This window comes from Petromyzon marinus, unplaced genomic scaffold (assembly GCF_048934315.1).
Source record: "Petromyzon marinus isolate PM22_M1 ecotype Great Lakes invasive population unplaced genomic scaffold, UKy_Petmar_22M1.pri1.0 PM_G_Scaffold_49, whole genome shotgun sequence".
NCBI lineage: Eukaryota > Metazoa > Chordata > Hyperoartia > Petromyzontiformes > Petromyzontidae > Petromyzon > Petromyzon marinus.
The window spans coordinates 253,285-276,881 of NW_027423001.1; the positions used below are offsets into that span (position 1 = coordinate 253,285).

At 44.4% G+C, this 23,597-nt stretch overlaps 1 protein-coding gene across 2 annotated transcripts in view; it reads left to right on the forward strand.

Moving 5' to 3' along the window:
- Window positions 1-2,780: 2,780 nt before the first annotated feature.
- The window catches only part of LOC142917410 (coxsackievirus and adenovirus receptor homolog), a 67,389-nt gene continuing 46,572 nt past the window's right edge, over window positions 2,781-23,597 (forward strand). For both annotated transcript variants that reach the window (XM_076062067.1, XM_076062068.1), the window contains exons 1-2: window positions 2,781-2,880; window positions 20,314-20,441. In XM_076062067.1, the coding sequence (XP_075918182.1) occupies window positions 2,790-2,880; window positions 20,314-20,441 (219 nt within the window). In that variant the 5' untranslated portion in view covers window positions 2,781-2,789. The remainder of the gene's footprint in view (window positions 2,881-20,313; window positions 20,442-23,597) is intronic.

Here is a 23,597-nt window from a genome sequence, read left to right on the forward strand (position 1 = left end):
GCTTCAGGAGGGTGCTTGCGTGAGGACGCGTTGCGTTGCTGTGAACCGTTGTTCATTTTAAATTTCGACTTGAAGCTTTCGTGACTGCAAGGATTCATCTTCTTTGGTTCTTTCGGTAAAGTCACCACCACGTAGAATGAGAATAAAATAATAAAATAACACAATAAAATTATCACGACGTTTCGGCCACAACGCAAGCGGCCTTCTTCAGGTGAAAGGAACAAACCTGCCGGGACGACAGAGCTTCAATGTAGCTCTGAACAGAGAAGAGGCTCCGTCGTCCCGACAGGTTTGTTCCTTTCACCTGAAGAAGGCCGCTTGAGTTGTGGCCGAAACGTCGCGAGAATTTCATCATGTTATTTTATTATTTTATTCTCATTCTACGTGGTGGTGACTTTACCGAAAGAACCAGAGAAGGTTGTTCATTTCCCCCGCTGCCGTGTGACCGCTGCCGTGTGACCGTGCGTAGCGTGCTGTACTATGGCGAGTTGAATAAACGTTGGTGATGTTTTTCATACCGACCGTGTGTCTGCAGTAACTCGACGTAGCGTCTCGTTTCAGAGACTGAGCCTCAAACGAGCGCTGAGCTCCGTCACCGCCTCTTCCCTGTTCACGCTCCTGAATTGAATTTTTTATTTAAAGCTTTCGTGACTGCAGGGATTCATATTCTTGGTTCTTTCGGTAAAGTCACCAGCACGTAGAAGGGAAACAATAAAATAATAAAAATATAAAACAATACAATTAAATCACCACGTTTCGACTGCAACACAAGAAGCAATCATCATCAGGTGTGAAAAACCACGGCAAGAAAATTTGAAAAAAGTGGCGTTTTTTTTCTCAAATGGTTCTTGCTGTGGTTTTCACACCTGATGATGATTGCTTGTGTTGCTGTCGAAACGTCGTGATTTAATTTTTATAATTTTATTGTTTCCCTTCTACGCGGTGACTTTACCGAAAGAACCAAGAATATGAGGTCCTGAATTGGTCTGTGGAAATTCCACATTGCTACTAAAGCACCGTCACCGGTCGCTCCATGCACGACAACCGCTCCCCCTCCCTTCCTCAAACACTCCCCACCCCCACGATGCTCTCGTTGAGACGTAAGAAAGAGCTGCAACGCCAACGTGCCCACGCCTGATTTGTGTTTCCGATTTGCCTTCTAAAGAAACGTCTGGCCGTGTCGTCTCGCACGCCCAGAGAGGGCATCTCGCATTCCCCCTGGGGGTGATGAAGAACGCCCGATGATCTAGAGACACAAACCTGCATCAGGATTTGCGTCGTATTCATAGGCAGCGTTTGATTTTCATATTTACCGAGGGGGGGGGGGGTGGGGGGGTGGTAGTTAGTGGCAGGGGGTTTGTGTAATAATTTAATAAGTACTTGTCGAGTTTGAACAGGAGAATGCGGTGGATTATTTTGCATCGCTCTCTATGCAAGATGCAGCGGAATGGAAGCACAGTTGGGTTCCAGTTTGCTTTGTCCCTCGCGTTCGGAATCGCGGGTCCATTTAATAAAACTTCCACCCCCCCCGCCCCTAACTTGTAAACTACTGAACATACATTGATGAAGGTGTGCAGGTTAGGGGGGGCATTGCCCCCCACCCCACCCCAAAACTCCGCCCGTGGGTGTAGTCCATTGTTGTTGAGGGGTCACGTGAGGAGAGTTGCTTGGTCCACCGGTGACGATGACGGTGATGGTGATGATGACGGTGACGACGGTGATGATGGTGATGATGGTGACGGTGATGATGGTGATGGTAATGATGATGGTGATGATGACGGTGATGATGATGATGGTGATGATGATGATTACGGTGATGATGATGGTGACGGTGGTGATGACAGTGATGGTGATGATGACGGTGATGGTGATGACGGTGATGACGGTGATGATGATGACGGTGATGGTGATGATGACGGTGATGAGGTTGATGGTGATGGTGATGATGACGGTGATGATGGTGACGACGGTGATGATGACGGTGATGGTGGTGATGGTGATGATGGTAATGATGATGACGGTGATGATGGTAATGATGATGTTGACGGTGATGGTGATGATGGTAATGATGATGTTGACGGTGATGGTGATGATGGTAATGATGACGGTGATGATGGTGACGGTGACAGTGACGATGACGGTGGTGATGATGGTGATGATGGTGACGGTGATGATGACGGTGATGGTGATGATGATAATGGTGATGATGGTAATGATGATGTTGACGGTGATGGTGATGATGATGACGATGATGGTGATGATGGTAATGATGACGGTGATGATGGTGAATGACGGTAAGGGTCAAAGATCGGGCAAAAGTCGGCTCGTTGCTTTTGACCTTTAACCTTGCCGAGGTCTTAGGGAAGGGGGAGGGTCCCTGTAAAGAGGGGCGTGGTTGGGGCGGGGGAGTCTACCGGAGCTCCACCCCTCGCCCACGTGACGTGTTGAGAGCGGAGTGGGGGAGAGAGAGAGGGGGTTGGGTGAATGGGGTGAGGGGCGTGGCCGTGGGTGGGTGGGTGGGGGTAGATTCGTGGGTGGGGGTTGCGTGAGGAGGGGGTGGGGGGTGAATCCACCGGAGCTCCGCCCCTCACCCACGTGACGTGTTGAGAGCGTAGGGGTGGGAGAGAGAGTGGGTTGGGTGAATGGGGTGAGGGGCGTGGGCGTGGGTGGGGGTAGTTTCGTGGGTGGGGGTTGCGTGTGGGGGGGGGTGGGGTGAATCCACCGGAGCTCCGCCCCTCGCCCACGTGATGCGTGACGTCAGGACGCGAGAGAGACGAGGAGAAGACAAGATGGCGGCTATGGCGGCGTCTCGCTCTGCGCTGCTGCTGCCGCTGCTGCTGCCGCTGCTGCTGCTGCAGGTGACTGCGATCGCTATGAGCGGTGAGTCGGCGGCTGTCTCGCTGGTCGTGCCGTCTTATTGGCGAGGCTTTGTGTTTGTGTGTGTGTTTGTTTGGGTAAGTTTGTTCTGTTTTCCCAAGTGCACCTAGCCTGGCACGAGCGGCGTTGATAACGGTGGTGGGCGGGGGCGGTGCGGGCGGTGCGGATCTGTGAGGGGGTGTTCGATGTCTCAAAGTGAACCTAGCCTGGCACACGAGGCTGGTGCGGTAACGGGGAGCGGTGGCGCAGTGGTTAGCGACTGGGTTGAACGTCGCCACTGGGGGGGGGAGGGAGGGAGACAAAGGCGGCCGGGCGTGGTGCTGTGTCACATGTTGTAGCAGCTGCTGCTGCTGACTCGCTAGCAGCACTTGCCTCTACAGCCTGTTGAAGGCTACACGGGGGAGCTTTGTCTTTCCTGGACACAGTCTCCCTCGCGTGTCAGACCTTCATCATAGGTGACACTTCATAGGTGACACTTCATAGGTGACACTTCATAGGTGACACTTCATAGGTGACACTTCATAGGTGACACTTCATAGGTGATACTCATAGGTGACACTTCATAGGTGACACGTCATAGGTGACACTTTATAGGTGACACTTCATAGGTGACACTTCATAGGTGACACTCATAGGTGACGCTTCATAGGTGACACTTCATAGGTGACACTTCATAGGTGACACTTCATAGGTGATACCACAGGTGATACTTCATAGGTGATACTTCATAGGTGACACTTCATAGGTGATACTTCATAGGTGACACTTCATAGGTGATACTTCATAGGTGACACTTCATAGGTGATATTTCATAGGTGACACTTCATAGGTGATACTTCATAGGTGATACTTCATAGGTGATACTTCATAGGTGACACTTCATAGTTGACACTTCATAGGTGATACTTCATAGGTGATACTTCATAGGTGACACTTCATAGGTGACACTTCATAGGTGATACTTCATAGGTGATACTTCATAGGTGACACTTCATAGGTGACATTTCATAGGTGATACTTCATAGGTGATACTTCATAGGTGACACTTCATAGGTGACACTTCATAGGTGATGCATCATAGGTGATACTTCATAGGTGACACTTCATAGGTGACACTTCATAGGTGACACTTCATAGGTGACACTTCATAGGTGACACTTCATAGGTTATACTTCATAGGTGACACTTCATAGGTGATACTCATAGGTGACACTTCATAGGTGACACGTCATAGGTGACACTTTATAGGTGACACTTCATAGGTGACACTTCATAGGTGACACTCATAGGTGACGCTTCATAGGTGACACTTCATAGGTGACACTTCATAGGTGACACTTCATAGGTGACACTTCATAGGTGACACTTCATAGGTGATACCACAGGTGATACTTCATAGGTGATACTTCATAGGTGACACTTCATAGGTGATACTTCATAGGTGACACTTCATAGGTGATACTTCATAGGTGACACTTCATAGGTGATATTTCATAGGTGACACTTCATAGGTGATACTTCATAGGTAATACTTCATAGGTGATACTTCATAGGTGACACTTCATAGTTGACACTTCATAGGTGATACTTCATAGGTGATACTTCATAGGTGACACTTCATAGGTGACACTTCATAGGTGATACTTCATAGGTGATACTTCATAGGTGACACTTCATAGGTGACACTTCATAGGTGATACTTCATAGGTGATACTTCATAGGTGACACTTCATAGGTGACACTTCATAGGTGATGCATCATAGGTGATACTTCATAGGTGACACTTCATAGGTGACACTTCATAGGTGACACTTCATAGGTGACACTTCATAGGTGATACTCATAGGTGACACGTCATAGGTGACACGTCATAGGTGACACTTCATAGGTGACACTTCATAGGTGACACTTCATAGGTGACACTTCATAGGTTATACTTCATAGGTGACACTTCATAGGTGATACTCATAGGTGACACGTCATAGGTGACACGTCATAGGTGACACTTCATAGGTGACACTTCATAGGTGACACTTCATAGGTTATACTTCATAGGTGACACTTCATAGGTGACACTTCATAGGTTATACTTCATAGGTGACACTTCATAGGTGATACTCATAGGTGACACTTCATAGGTGACACGTCATAGGTGACACTTCAAAGGTGACACTTCATAGGTGATACTTCATAGGTGATACTTCATAGGTGACACTTCATAGGTGACACTTCATAGGTGATACTTCATAGGTGATACTTCATAGGTGACACTTCATAGGTGACACTTCATAGGTGACACTTCATAGGTGACACTTCATAGGTGACACTTCATAGGTGATACTCATAGGTGACACGTCATAGGTGACACTTCATAGGTGACACTTCATAGGTGACACTTCATAGGTTATACTTCATAGGTGACACTTCATAGGTGACACTTCATAGGTTATACTTCATAGGTGACACTTCATAGGTGATACTCATAGGTGACACTTCATAGGTGACACGTCATAGGTGACACTTTATAGGTGACACTTCATAGGTGACACTTCATAGGTGACACTCATAGGTGACGCTTCATAGGTGACACTTCATAGGTGACACTTCATAGGTGACACTTCATAGGTGACACCACAGGTGATACTTCATAGGTGATACTTCATAGGTGACACTTCATAGGTGATACTTCATAGGTGATACTTCATAGGTGACACTTCATAGGTGACACTTCATAGGTGATACTTCATAGGTGACACTTCATAGGTGATACTTCATAGGTGATACTTCATAGGTGACACTTCATAGGTGATACTTCATAGGTGATACTTCATAGGTGACACTTCATAGTTGACACTTCATAGGTGATACTTCATAGGTGATACTTCATAGGTGACACTTCATAGGTGACACTTCATAGGTGATACTTCATAGGTGATACTTCATAGGTGACACTTCATAGGTGACAATTCATAGGTGATACATCATAGGTGATACTTCATAGGTGACACTTCATAGGTGACACTTCATAGGTGACACTTCATAGATGATACTCATAGGTGATACTTCATAGGTGACACTTCATAGTTGACACTTCATAGGTGATACTTCATAGGTGATACTTCATAGGTGACACTTCATAGGTGACACTTCATAGGTGATACTTCATAGGTGATACTTCATAGGTGACACTTCATAGGTGACAATTCATAGGTGATACATCATAGGTGACACTTCATAGGTTATACTTCATAGGTGACACTTCATAGGTGATACTCATAGGTGACACGTCATAGGTGACACGTCATAGGTGACACTTCATAGGTGACACTTCATAGGTGACACTTCATAGGTTATACTTCATAGGTGACACTTCATAGGTGACACTTCATAGGTTATACTTCATAGGTGACACTTCATAGGTGATACTCATAGGTGACACTTCATAGGTGACACGTCATAGGTGACACTTCATAGGTGACACTTCATAGGTGATGCTTAATAGGTGATACTTCATAGGTGATACTTCATAGGTGACACTTCATAGGTGACACTTCATAGGTGATACATCATAGGTGATACTTCATAGGTGACACTTCATAGGTGACACTTCATAGGTGACACTTCATAGGTGATACTCATAGGTGACACGTCATAGGTGACACGTCATAGGTGACACTTCATAGGTGACACTTCATAGGTGACACTTCATAGGTGACACTTCATAGGTTATACTTCATAGATGACACTTCATAGGTGACACGTCATAGGTGACACGTCATAGGTGACACTTCATAGGTGACACTTCATAGGTGACACTTCATAGGTTATACTTCATAGGTGACACTTCATAGGTGACACTTCATAGGTTATACTTCATAGGTGACACTTCATAGGTGATACTCATAGGTGACACTTCATAGGTGACACGTCATAGGTGACACTTTATAGGTGACACTTCATAGGTGACACTTCATAGGTTATACTTCATAGGTGACACTTCATAGGTGACACTTCATAGTTGATACTTCATAGGTGATACTTCATAGGTGACACTTCATAGGTGACACTTCATAGGTGATACTTCATAGGTGATACTTCATAGGTGACACTTCATAGGTGACACTTCATAGGTGACACTCATAGGTGACGCTTCATAGGTGACACTTCATAGGTGACACTTCATAGGTGACACTTCATAGGTGATACCACAGGTGATACCACAGGTGATACTTCATAGGTGATACTTCATAGGTGACACTTCATAGGTGATACTTCATAGGTGACACTTCATAGGTGATACTTCATAGGTGACACTTCATAGGTGATACTTCATAGGTGATACTTCATAGGTGATACTTCATAGGTGACACTTCATAGTTGACACTTCATAGGTGATACTTCATAGGTGATACTTCATAGGTGACACTTCATAGGTGACACTTCATAGGTGATACTTCATAGGTGATACTTCATAGGTGACACTTCATAGGTGACACTTCATAGGTGATACTTCATAGGTGATACTTCATAGGGACACTTCATAGGTGACACTTCATAGGTGATACTTCATAGGTGACACTTCATAGGTGACACTTCATAGGTGACACTCATAGGTGACGCTTCATAGGTGATACTCATAGGTGACACTTCATAGGTGACACTTCATAGGTGACACTTCATAGGTGACACTTCATAGGTGACACTCATAGGTGACACTTCATAGGTGACGCTTCATAGGTGACACTTCATAGGTGACACTTCATAGGTGACACTTCATAGGTGACGCTTCATAGGTGATACTCATAGGTGACACTTCATAGGTGACACGTCATAGGTGACACTTCATAGGTGACGCTTCATAGGTGACACTCATAGGTGACACTTCATAGGTGATGCTTCATAGGTGACACTTCATAGGTGACACTTCATAGGTTATACTTCATAGGTGACACTTCATAGGTGATACTCATAGGTGACACTTCATAGGTGACACGTCATAGGTGACACTTTATAGGTGACACTTCATAGGTGACACTTCATAGGTGACACTCATAGGTGACGCTTCATAGGTGACACTTCATAGGTGACACTTCATAGGTGACACTTCATAGGTGACACTTCATAGGTGATACCACAGGTGATACTTCATAGGTGATACTTCATAGGTGACACTTCATAGGTGATACTTCATAGGTGACACTTCATAGGTGATACTTCATAGGTGACACTTCATAGGTGATATTTCATAGGTGACACTTCATAGGTGATACTTCATAGGTGATACTTCATAGGTGATACTTCATAGGTGACACTTCATAGTTGACACTTCATAGGTGATACTTCATAGGTGATACTTCATAGGTGACACTTCATAGGTGACACTTCATAGGTGATACTTCATAGGTGATACTTCATAGGTGACACTTCATAGGTGACACTTCATAGGTGATACTTCATAGGTGATACTTCATAGGTGACACTTCATAGGTGACACTTCATAGGTGATGCATCATAGGTGATACTTCATAGGTGACACTTCATAGGTGACACTTCATAGGTGACACTTCATAGGTGACACTTCATAGGTGATACTCATAGGTGACACGTCATAGGTGACACGTCATAGGTGACACTTCATAGGTGATACTTCATAGGTGATACTTCATAGGTGATACTTCATAGGGACACTTCATAGGTGACACTTCATAGGTGATACTTCATAGGTGACACTTCATAGGTGACACTTCATAGGTGACACTCATAGGTGACGCTTCATAGGTGATACTCATAGGTGACACTTCATAGGTGACACTTCATAGGTGACACTTCATAGGTGACACTTCATAGGTGACACTCATAGGTGACACTTCATAGGTGACGCTTCATAGGTGACACTTCATAGGTGACACTTCATAGGTGACACTTCATAGGTGACGCTTCATAGGTGATACTCATAGGTGACACTTCATAGGTGACACGTCATAGGTGACACTTCATAGGTGACGCTTCATAGGTGACACTCATAGGTGACACTTCATAGGTGATGCTTCATAGGTGACACTTCATAGGTGACACTTCATAGGTTATACTTCATAGGTGACACTTCATAGGTGATACTCATAGGTGACACTTCATAGGTGACACGTCATAGGTGACACTTTATAGGTGACACTTCATAGGTGACACTTCATAGGTGACACTCATAGGTGACGCTTCATAGGTGACACTTCATAGGTGACACTTCATAGGTGACACTTCATAGGTGACACTTCATAGGTGATACCACAGGTGATACTTCATAGGTGATACTTCATAGGTGACACTTCATAGGTGATACTTCATAGGTGACACTTCATAGGTGATACTTCATAGGTGACACTTCATAGGTGATATTTCATAGGTGACACTTCATAGGTGATACTTCATAGGTGATACTTCATAGGTGATACTTCATAGGTGACACTTCATAGTTGACACTTCATAGGTGATACTTCATAGGTGATACTTCATAGGTGACACTTCATAGGTGACACTTCATAGGTGATACTTCATAGGTGATACTTCATAGGTGACACTTCATAGGTGACACTTCATAGGTGATACTTCATAGGTGATACTTCATAGGTGACACTTCATAGGTGACACTTCATAGGTGATGCATCATAGGTGATACTTCATAGGTGACACTTCATAGGTGACACTTCATAGGTGACACTTCATAGGTGACACTTCATAGGTGATACTCATAGGTGACACGTCATAGGTGACACGTCATAGGTGACACTTCATAGGTGATACTTCATAGGTGACACTTCATAGGTGACACTTCATAGGTGATACATCATAGGTGATACTTCATAGGTGACACTTCATAGGTGACACTTCATAGGTGACACTTCATAGGTGATACTCATAGGTGACACGTCATAGGTGACACGTCATAGGTGACACTTCATAGGTGACACTTCATAGGTGACACTTCATAGGTGACACTTCATAGGTGACACTTCATAGGTTATACTTCATAGATGACACTTCATAGGTGACACGTCATAGGTGACACGTCATAGGTGACACTTCATAGGTGACACTTCATAGGTGACACTTCATAGGTTATACTTCATAGGTGACACTTCATAGGTGACACTTCATAGGTTATACTTCATAGGTGACACTTCATAGGTGATACTCATAGGTGACACTTCATAGGTGACACGTCATAGGTGACACTTTATAGGTGACACTTCATAGGTGACACTTCATAGGTTATACTTCATAGGTGACACTTCATAGGTGACACTTCATAGTTGATACTTCATAGGTGATACTTCATAGGTGACACTTCATAGGTGACACTTCATAGGTGATACTTCATAGGTGATACTTCATAGGTGACACTTCATAGGTGACACTTCATAGGTGACACTCATAGGTGACACTTCATAGGTGACACTTCATAGGTGACACTTCATAGGTGATACCACAGGTGATACCACAGGTGATACTTCATAGGTGATACTTCATAGGTGACACTTCATAGGTGATACTTCATAGGTGACACTTCATAGGTGATACTTCATAGGTGACACTTCATAGGTGATACTTCATAGGTGATACTTCATAGGTGATACTTCATAGGTGACACTTCATAGTTGACACTTCATAGGTGATACTTCATAGGTGATACTTCATAGGTGACACTTCATAGGTGACACTTCATAGGTGATACTTCATAGGTGATACTTCATAGGTGACACTTCATAGGTGACACTTCATAGGTGATACTTCATAGGTGATACTTCATAGGGACACTTCATAGGTGACACTTCATAGGTGATACTTCATAGGTGACACTTCATAGGTGACACTTCATAGGTGACACTCATAGGTGACGCTTCATAGGTGATACTCATAGGTGACACTTCATAGGTGACACTTCATAGGTGACACTTCATAGGTGACACTTCATAGGTGACACTCATAGGTGACACTTCATAGGTGACGCTTCATAGGTGACACTTCATAGGTGACACTTCATAGGTGACACTTCATAGGTGACGCTTCATAGGTGATACTCATAGGTGACACTTCATAGGTGACACGTCATAGGTGACACTTCATAGGTGACGCTTCATAGGTGACACTCATAGGTGACACTTCATAGGTGACGCTTCATAGGTGACACTTCATAGGTGACACTTCATAGGTTATACTTCATAGGTGACACTTCATAGGTGATACTCATAGGTGACACTTCATAGGTGACACGTCATAGGTGACACTTTATAGGTGACACTTCATAGGTGACACTTCATAGGTGACACTCATAGGTGACGCTTCATAGGTGACACTTCATAGGTGACACTTCATAGGTGACACTTCATAGGTGACACTTCATAGGTGATACCACAGGTGATACTTCATAGGTGATACTTCATAGGTGACACTTCATAGGTGATACTTCATAGGTGACACTTCATAGGTGATACTTCATAGGTGACACTTCATAGGTGATATTTCATAGGTGACACTTCATAGGTGATACTTCATAGGTGATACTTCATAGGTGATACTTCATAGGTGACACTTCATAGTTGACACTTCATAGGTGATACTTCATAGGTGATACTTCATAGGTGACACTTCATAGGTGACACTTCATAGGTGATACTTCATAGGTGATACTTCATAGGTGACACTTCATAGGTGACACTTCATAGGTGATACTTCATAGGTGATACTTCATAGGTGACACTTCATAGGTGACACTTCATAGGTGACACTTCATAGGTGACACTTCATAGGTGATTCTCATAGGTGACACGTCATAGGTGACACGTCATAGGTGACACTTCATAGGTGACACTTCATAGGTGACACTTCATAGGTGACACTTCATAGGTTATACTTCATAGGTGACACTTCATAGGTGATACTCATAGGTGACACGTCATAGGTGACACGTCATAGGTGACACTTCATAGGTGACACTTCATAGGTGACACTTCATAGGTTATACTTCATAGGTGACACTTCATAGGTGACACTTCATAGGTTATACTTCATAGGTGACACTTCATAGGTGATACTCATAGGTGACACTTCATAGGTGACACGTCATAGGTGACACTTCAAAGGTGACACTTCATAGGTGATACTTCATAGGTGATACTTCATAGGTGACACTTCATAGGTGACACTTCATAGGTGATACTTCATAGGTGATACTTCATAGGTGACACTTCATAGGTGACACTTCATAGGTGACACTTCATAGGTGATACTCATAGGTGACACGTCATAGGTGACACGTCATAGGTGACACTTCATAGGTGACACTTCATAGGTGACACTTCATAGGTTATACTTCATAGGTGACACTTCATAGGTGACACTTCATAGGTTATACTTCATAGGTGACACTTCATAGGTGATACTCATAGGTGACACTTCATAGGTGACACGTCATAGGTGACACTTTATAGGTGACACTTCATAGGTGACACTTCATAGGTGACACTCATAGGTGACGCTTCATAGGTGACACTTCATAGGTGACACTTCATAGGTGACACTTCATAGGTGACACCACAGGTGATACTTCATAGGTGATACTTCATAGGTGACACTTCATAGGTGATACTTCATAGGTGATACTTCATAGGTGACACTTCATAGGTGACACTTCATAGGTGATACTTCATAGGTGACACTTCATAGGTGATACTTCATAGGTGATACTTCATAGGTGACACTTCATAGGTGATACTTCATAGGTGATACTTCATAGGTGATACTTCATAGGTGACACTTCATAGTTGACACTTCATAGGTGATACTTCATAGGTGATACTTCATAGGTGACACTTCATAGGTGACACTTCATAGGTGATACTTCATAGGTGATACTTCATAGGTGACACTTCATAGGTGACAATTCATAGGTGATACATCATAGGTGATACTTCATAGGTGACACTTCATAGGTGACACTTCATAGGTGACACTTCATAGATGATACTCATAGGTGATACTTCATAGGTGACACTTCATAGTTGACACTTCATAGGTGATACTTCATAGGTGATACTTCATAGGTGACACTTCATAGGTGACACTTCATAGGTGATACTTCATAGGTGATACTTCATAGGTGACACTTCATAGGTGACAATTCATAGGTGATACATCATAGGTGACACTTCATAGGTTATACTTCATAGGTGACACTTCATAGGTGATACTCATAGGTGACACGTCATAGGTGACACGTCATAGGTGACACTTCATAGGTGACACTTCATAGGTGACACTTCATAGGTTATACTTCATAGGTGACACTTCATAGGTGACACTTCATAGGTTATACTTCATAGGTGACACTTCATAGGTGATACTCATAGGTGACACTTCATAGGTGACACGTCATAGGTGACACTTCATAGGTGACACTTCATAGGTGATGCTTAATAGGTGATACTTCATAGGTGATACTTCATAGGTGACACTTCATAGGTGACACTTCATAGGTGATACATCATAGGTGATACTTCATAGGTGACACTTCATAGGTGACACTTCATAGGTGACACTTCATAGGTGATACTCATAGGTGACACGTCATAGGTGACACGTCATAGGTGACACTTCATAGGTGACACTTCATAGGTGACACTTCATAGGTGACACTTCATAGGTGACACTTCATAGGTTATACTTCATAGATGACACTTCATAGGTGACACGTCATAGGTGACACGTCATAGGTGACACTTCATAGGTGACACTTCATAGGTGACACTTCATAGGTTATACTTCATAGGTGACACTTCATAGGTGACACTTCATAGGTTATACTTCATAGGTGACACTTCATAGGTGATACTCATAGGTGACACTTCATAGGTGACACGTCATAGGTGACACTTTATAGGTGACACTTCATAGGTGACACTTCATAGGTTATACTTCATAGGTGACACTTCATAGGTGACACTTCATAGTTGATACTTCATAGGTGATACTTCATAGGTGACACTTCATAGGTGACACTTCATAGGTGATACTTCATAGGTGATACTTCATAGGTGACACTTCATAGGTGACACTTCATAGGTGACACTCATAGGTGACGCTTCATAGGTGACACTTCATAGGTGACACTTCATAGGTGACGCTTCATAGGTGACACTTCATAGGTGACACTTCATAGGTTATACTTCATAGGTGACACTTCATAGGTGATACTCATAGGTGACACTTCATAGGTGACACGTCATAGGTGACACTTTATAGGTGACACTTCATAGGTGACACTTCATAGGTGACACTCATAGGTGACGCTTCATAGGTGACACTTCATAGGTGACACTTCATAGGTGACACTTCATAGGTGACACTTCATAGGTGATACCACAGGTGATACTTCATAGGTGATACTTCATAGGTGACACTTCATAGGTGATACTTCATAGGTGACACTTCATAGGTGATACTTCATAGGTGACACTTCATAGGTGATATTTCATAGGTGACACTTCATAGGTGATACTTCATAGGTGATACTTCATAGGTGATACTTCATAGGTGACACTTCATAGTTGACACTTCATAGGTGATACTTCATAGGTGATACTTCATAGGTGACACTTCATAGGTGACACTTCATAGGTGATACTTCATAGGTGATACTTCATAGGTGACACTTCATAGGTGACACTTCATAGGTGATACTTCATAGGTGATACTTCATAGGTGACACTTCATAGGTGACACTTCATAGGTGACACTTCATAGGTGACACTTCATAGGTGATTCTCATAGGTGACACGTCATAGGTGACACGTCATAGGTGACACTTCATAGGTGACACTTCATAGGTGACACTTCATAGGTGACACTTCATAGGTTATACTTCATAGGTGACACTTCATAGGTGATACTCATAGGTGACACGTCATAGGTGACACGTCATAGGTGACACTTCATAGGTGACACTTCATAGGTGACACTTCATAGGTTATACTTCATAGGTGACACTTCATAGGTGACACTTCATAGGTTATACTTCATAGGTGACACTTCATAGGTGATACTCATAGGTGACACTTCATAGGTGACACGTCATAGGTGACACTTCAAAGGTGACACTTCATAGGTGATACTTCATAGGTGATACTTCATAGGTGACACTTCATAGGTGACACTTCATAGGTGATACTTCATAGGTGATACTTCATAGGTGACACTTCATAGGTGACACTTCATAGGTGACACTTCATAGGTGATACTCATAGGTGACACGTCATAGGTGACACGTCATAGGTGACACTTCATAGGTGACACTTCATAGGTGACACTTCATAGGTTATACTTCATAGGTGACACTTCATAGGTGACACTTCATAGGTTATACTTCATAGGTGACACTTCATAGGTGATACTCATAGGTGACACTTCATAGGTGACACGTCATAGGTGACACTTTATAGGTGACACTTCATAGGTGACACTTCATAGGTGACACTCATAGGTGACGCTTCATAGGTGACACTTCATAGGTGACACTTCATAGGTGACACTTCATAGGTGACACCACAGGTGATACTTCATAGGTGATACTTCATAGGTGACACTTCATAGGTGATACTTCATAGGTGATACTTCATAGGTGACACTTCATAGGTGACACTTCATAGGTGATACTTCATAGGTGACACTTCATAGGTGATACTTCATAGGTGATACTTCATAGGTGACACTTCATAGGTGATACTTCATAGGTGATACTTCATAGGTGATACTTCATAGGTGACACTTCATAGTTGACACTTCATAGGTGATACTTCATAGGTGATACTTCATAGGTGACACTTCATAGGTGACACTTCATAGGTGATACTTCATAGGTGATACTTCATAGGTGACACTTCATAGGTGACAATTCATAGGTGATACATCATAGGTGATACTTCATAGGTGACACTTCATAGGTGACACTTCATAGGTGACACTTCATAGATGATACTCATAGGTGATACTTCATAGGTGACACTTCATAGTTGACACTTCATAGGTGATACTTCATAGGTGATACTTCATAGGTGACACTTCATAGGTGACACTTCATAGGTGATACTTCATAGGTGATACTTCATAGGTGACACTTCATAGGTGACAATTCATAGGTGATACATCATAGGTGACACTTCATAGGTTATACTTCATAGGTGACACTTCATAGGTGATACTCATAGGTGACACGTCATAGGTGACACGTCATAGGTGACACTTCATAGGTGACACTTCATAGGTGACACTTCATAGGTTATACTTCATAGGTGACACTTCATAGGTGACACTTCATAGGTTATACTTCATAGGTGACACTTCATAGGTGATACTCATAGGTGACACTTCATAGGTGACACGTCATAGGTGACACTTCATAGGTGACACTTCATAGGTGATGCTTAATAGGTGATACTTCATAGGTGATACTTCATAGGTGACACTTCATAGGTGACACTTCATAGGTGATACATCATAGGTGATACTTCATAGGTGACACTTCATAGGTGACACTTCATAGGTGACACTTCATAGGTGATACTCATAGGTGACACGTCATAGGTGACACGTCATAGGTGACACTTCATAGGTGACACTTCATAGGTGACACTTCATAGGTGACACTTCATAGGTGACACTTCATAGGTTATACTTCATAGATGACACTTCATAGGTGACACGTCATAGGTGACACGTCATAGGTGACACTTCATAGGTGACACTTCATAGGTGACACTTCATAGGTTATACTTCATAGGTGACACTTCATAGGTGACACTTCATAGGTTATACTTCATAGGTGACACTTCATAGGTGATACTCATAGGTGACACTTCATAGGTGACACGTCATAGGTGACACTTTATAGGTGACACTTCATAGGTGACACTTCATAGGTTATACTTCATAGGTGACACTTCATAGGTGACACTTCATAGTTGATACTTCATAGGTGATACTTCATAGGTGACACTTCATAGGTGACACTTCATAGGTGATACTTCATAGGTGATACTTCATAGGTGACACTTCATAGGTGACACTTCATAGGTGACACTCATAGGTGACGCTTCATAGGTGACACTTCATAGGTGACACTTCATAGGTGACACTTCATAGGTGATACCACAGGTGATACCACAGGTGATACTTCATAGGTGATACTTCATAGGTGACACTTCATAGGTGATACTTCATAGGTGACACTTCATAGGTGATACTTCATAGGTGACACTTCATAGGTGATACTTCATAGGTGATACTTCATAGGTGATACTTCATAGGTGACACTTCATAGTTGACACTTCATAGGTGATACTTCATAGGTGATACTTCATAGGTGACACTTCATAGGTGACACTTCATAGGTGATACTTCATAGGTGATACTTCATAGGTGACACTTCATAGGTGACACTTCATAGGTGATACTTCATAGGTGATACTTCATAGGGACACTTCATAGGTGACACTTCATAGGTGATACTTCATAGGTGACACTTCATAGGTGACACTTCATAGGTGACACTCATAGGTGACGCTTCATAGGTGATACTCATAGGTGACACTTCATAGGTGACACTTCATAGGTGACACTTCATAGGTGACACTTCATAGGTGACACTCATAGGTGACACTTCATAGGTGACGCTTCATAGGTGACACTTCATAGGTGACACTTCATAGGTGACACTTCATAGGTGACACTTCATAGGTGATACATCATAGGTGATACTTCATAGGTGACACTTCATAGGTGACACTTCATAGGTGACACTTCATAGGTGATACTCATAGGTGACACGTCATAGGTGACACGTCATAGGTGACACTTCATAGGTGACACTTCATAGGTGACACTTCATAGGTGACACTTCATAGGTGACACTTCATAGGTTATACTTCATAGATGACACTTCATAGGTGACACGTCATAGGTGACACGTCATAGGTGACACTTCATAGGTGACACTTCATAGGTGACACTTCATAGGTTATACTTCATAGGTGACACTTCATAGGTGACACTTCATAGGTTATACTTCATAGGTGACACTTCATAGGTGATACTCATAGGTGACACTTCATAGGTGACACGTCATAGGTGACACTTTATAGGTGACACTTCATAGGTGACACTTCATAGGTTATACTTCATAGGTGACACTTCATAGGTGACACTTCATAGTTGATACTTCATAGGTGATACTTCATAGGTGACACTTCATAGGTGACACTTCATAGGTGATACTTCATAGGTGATACTTCATAGGTGACACTTCATAGGTGACACTTCATAGGTGACACTCATAGGTGACGCTTCATAGGTGACACTTCATAGGTGACACTTCATAGGTGACACTTCATAGGTGATACCACAGGTGATACCACAGGTGATACTTCATAGGTGATACTTCATAGGTGACACTTCATAGGTGATACTTCATAGGTGACACTTCATAGGTGATACTTCATAGGTGACACTTCATAGGTGATACTTCATAGGTGATACTTCATAGGTGATACTTCATAGGTGACACTTCATAGTTGACACTTCATAGGTGATACTTCATAGGTGATACTTCATAGGTGACACTTCATAGGTGACACTTCATAGGTGATACTTCATAGGTGATACTTCATAGGTGACACTTCATAGGTGACACTTCATAGGTGATACTTCATAGGTGATACTTCATAGGGACACTTCATAGGTGACACTTCATAGGTGATACTTCATAGGTGACACTTCATAGGTGACACTTCATAGGTGACACTCATAGGTGACGCTTCATAGGTGATACTCATAGGTGACACTTCATAGGTGACACTTCATAGGTGACACTTCATAGGTGACACTTCATAGGTGACACTCATAGGTGACACTTCATAGGTGACGCTTCATAGGTGACACTTCATAGGTGACACTTCATAGGTGACGCTTCATAGGTGATACTCATAGGTGACACTTCATAGGTGACGCTTCATAGGTGACACTTCATAGGTGACACTTCATAGGTGACACTTCATAGGTGACACTTCATAGGTGATACTTCAATGTGTGATGTCCACTTCCGCGGGTTCCGTTCCCAGTGAACCACAGAGAGTCACTTGAAGAAGCAGGCAGCTCAGAGGCAGCTCTGTGATGTCCACTTCCGCGGGTTCCGTTCCCAGTGAACCACAGAGAGTCACTTGAAGAAGCAGGCAGCTCAGAGGCAGCTCTGTGTTGTTCATGGCCACCGCGAGGAGGGAGCTTTCGCAACGAGAGTCTAGCCACCACCACCACCACAACAACAATCTGCTTTTAACGTTTAGTTTTTTTGTCCTTCCCCCGCACTTCCGATTCGCACGGTTGGCTACGTTACGGTTGTGCGAAAGAAGTTCAGCGTGCATATAGACGTACCCCTCCGCCCAGGAGTGGGTCACCTTAGCTGATTTTGTTTCAAGCGGGTGAAAACGCAAGAGGCCACGATAAAATCTTATCGGTCCCCGTGTAATTCTCTGGGTATGGGTCTCTGTGTGAGTCTGCGGGTATCTGTGTGAGTCTACGGGTCTCTGTGTGAGTCTATGGGTCTCTGTGTGAGTCTACGGGCATCTGTGTGAGTCTATGGGTATCTGTGTGAGTCTACGTGTCTCTGTTTGAGTCTACGGGTCTCTGTGTGAGTCTACGGTTCTCTGTATGAATCTACGGGTATCTGTGTAAAGTCTATGGCTCTCTCTGAGTCTTTGGGTCTCCGTGTGAGTCTATGGGTCTCTGTGTGAGTCTACGGGCATCTGTGTGAGTCTACGGGTCTCTGTGTGAGTCTACGGGTCTCTGTGTGAGTCTACGGGTATCTGTGTGAGTCTACGGGTCTCTGTGTGAGTCTACGGGTCTCTGTGTGAGTCTACGGGTCTCTGTGTGAGTCTATGGGTCTATGTGTGAGTCTACGGGTCTCTGTGTGAGTCTACGGGTCTCTGTGTGAGTCTACGGGTATCTGTGTGAGTCTACGGGTGTCTGTGTGAGTCTATGGGTATATGTGTGAGTCTACGGGTATCTGTGTAAAGTCTATGGGTCTCTGTGAGTCTATGGGTCTCCGTGTGAGTCTACAGGTCTCTGTGTAAGTCTACGGGTGTCTGTGTGAGTCTACGGGTGTCTGTGTGAGTCTACGGGTATTTGTGTGAGTCTATGGGTCTCTGTGTGAGTCTATGGGTATATGTGTGAGTCTACGGGTATCTGTGTAAAGTCTATGGGTCTCTGTGAGTCTATGGGTCTCCGTATGAGTCTACAGGTCTCTGTGTGAGTCTACGGGTCTCTGTGTGAGTCTACTTGAAGATATTACTTCACAACCGTGTCACCACCACCACCCCCTTTCCCCCCTCTTTGCAGCCGTCTCGTGGATGGAGAAAGTGCAGGGGGAGACGGTGGTGCTGGGCTGCACCTGGACGGGCGACCCCACGGACACCGAGGTCCTGGACGTGGAGTGGTTCCTGCAGATGCCCACTACGAACATCTACGTGAGGAAGAGAGAGGGATACAGAGACGCACATCGCTACTCAGAGATGCCTGTAGCTTCTACTCAGAGACGCCCGTAGCTCCTACTCAGAGACGCCCATAGCTCCTACTCAGAGACGCCTGTAGCTCCTACTCAGAGACGCCCGTAGCTCCTACTCAGAGACGCCTGTAGCTCCTGCTCAGAGACGCCCGTAGCTCTTACTCAGAGACGCCCGTAGCTCCTACTCAGAGACGCCCGTAGCTCCTACTCAGAGACGCCTGTAGCTCCTACACAGAGACGCCCATAGCTCCTACTCAGAGACGCCTGTAGCTCCTACTCAGAGACGCCTGTAGCTCCTACTCAGAGACGCCCGTAGCTCCTACTCAGAGACGCCCGTAGCTCCTACTCAGAGACGCCCTTAGCTCCTACTCAGAGACGCCTGTAGCTCGTACTCAGAGATGCCTGTAGCTCCTACTCAAAGACGCCTGTAGCTCCTACTCAGAGACGCCCGTAGCTCCTACGCAGAGACTCCCTTGGGCTCCTATTCAGAGACGCCCGTAGCTCCTACTCAGAGACGCCCGTAGCTCCTACTCAGAGACGCCCATCGGACACGCAGAGACGCCTGTAGCTCCTACTCAGAGACTCCCTTGGGCTCCTACTCAGAGACGCCCGTAGCTCCTACGTAGAAGTCCGCAGGCTCCTACACAGGCACCAGCAGGCTCCTACACAGGCACCAGCAGGCTCCTACACAGGCACCAGCAGGCTCCTACACAGACACCAGTAGGCTCCTACACAGACACCAGCAGGCTCCTACACAGACACCAGCAGGCTCCTACACAGACACCAGCAGGCTCCTAAACACACACCAGCAGGCTCCTACACAGACACCAGCAGGCTCCTACACAGGCACCAACAGGCTCCTACACACGCACCAGCAGGCTCCTACACAGACACCAACAGGCTCCTACACAGGCACCAACAGGCTCCTACACAGGCACCAGCAGGCTCCTACACAGGCACCAGCAGGCTCCTACACACACACCAGCAGGCTCCTACACAGACACCAGCAGGCTCCTACACAGGCACCAACAGGCTCCTACACAGGCACCAGCAGGCTCCTACACAGGCACCAGCAGGCTCCTACACACACACCAGCAGGCTCCTACACAGGCACCAGCAGGCTCCTACACACACACCAGCAGGCTCCTACACAGACACCAGCAGGCTCCTACACAGGCACCAACAGGCTCCTACACACACACCAGCAGGATCCTACACAGACACCAGCAGGCTCCTACACAGACACCAGCAGGCTCCTACACACACACCAGCAGGCTCCTACACAGGCACCAGCAGGCTCCTACACAGACACCAGCAGGCTCCTACACAGGCGCCCGTAGGATCCTACACAGAAGCCGCCCCCACAGGCTCCTACACAGGCACCAGCAGGCTCCTACACAGAAGCCGCCCCCACAGGCTCCTACACAGAAGCCGCCCCCACAGGCTCCTACACAGAAGCCGCCCCCACAGGCTCCTACACAGAAGCCGCCCTCACAGGCTCGTACAGAATCAGAATTCACCTTCTTGGTTCTTTCGGTAAAGTCACCGCCACATAGACTGGAAATAAAATAATGAAATAAAATAATAATAATGCGATTCTCACGACGTTTCGGCCACAACACAAGTGGGCCTTCTTCAGGTGAAGAAACAGGGCTATCAAGAAGACGGAACTTGAATGAACGCTGTCAGGCAAGGACCGCGTCTTTTGAAGCTGTGTGGGCGAAGTTGAATTAGCATGTTACCAGCCTCACCTCCGGAGAGGGAGGTGGGATGGTAACATGCTAATTCAACTCTGCCCACACATATTCTTAGCTCTTTCGGTAAAGTCACGTTGAAGGGCAACAATAAAATAATAAAATATATTAAAATAATAAAATATATAAAACAATAAAAAATTTATTGTTTTATATATATTTTATTATTTTATTGTTTCCCTTCAACGTGACCATACCGAAAGAGCTAACAATATGAATCACTGCAGTCACGAAAGCTTTAAATCAAAATTCCGCCCACACAGCTTCAAAAGACGTGGTCCTTGCTTAACAGCGTTCATTCAAGCTCCGTCTTCTTGATAGCCCTGTTTCTTCACCTGAAGAAGGCCACTTGTGTTGTGGCCGAAACGTCGTGAGAATTGCATTATTACTTGACTTCATTATTTTATTTCCAGTCTACGTGGCGGTGACTTTACCGAAAGAACCAAGAATGTGAATCCCTGCAGTCACGAAAGCTTTAAATCGAAACAGAATCGGAATATGTATATACACTGCAGGAGGAATCCGATGAGCTGTAAAGCTCTTTGTTCACAGATGGGGTGGGTCAGAACGTTCCAACAACAAACGGCTACAAGAACACGTGTCAGGAGTGCAACGTATAGGAAAACAAATCAATTGAACAGTATAAAAATAAATGTAAATTTAAACCTGGTAAAGCCCACTGAACTATTAGGGTCTTATTCTTGGTTCTTTCGGTAAAGTCACCGCCACGTAGAAGGGAAACAATAAAATAATAAAAATATAAAACAATAAAATTCTCACGACGTTTCGACTGCAACACAAGAAGCAATCATCGTCAGGTGTGAAAACCACAGCAAGAACAATTTGAATAAAAATGGCGGGTTTTTTTTAACGTCAGCACCACGGAGAGCGATTTGGAAGTTTGTTCAGATGGACGAGTCCATCTATGTTCGGAAAAGAGGAGGGGGGAGACGAAAATAATGGATGCGGTCTGAAAGTCACCGTAAGCGTGAACAATCAATCAAGACCCGAAATGGTTTAGCAAATCCTTCCAACGATTGCTAAGCCCAGAATCCATCTCCTCGGTTGAAATTGTCTCCGTGTTTGTATATGCAGATAGCCTCATGAACGAATCTCTCTTGGTAACCGTAATCGTGAACAATCAATTAAGACCCCAAATGGTTTATCAAATCCTTCCAACGATTACTAAGCCCAGAATCCATCTCCTCGGTTGAAATTGTCTCCGTGTTTGTACGTGCGGATAGCCTCATGAACGAAACTCTCTTGGTAACCGTAAGCGTGAACAATCAATTAAGACCCGAAATGGTTTATCAAATCCTTCCAACGATTGCTAAGCCCAGAATCCATCTTCTCGGTTGAAATTG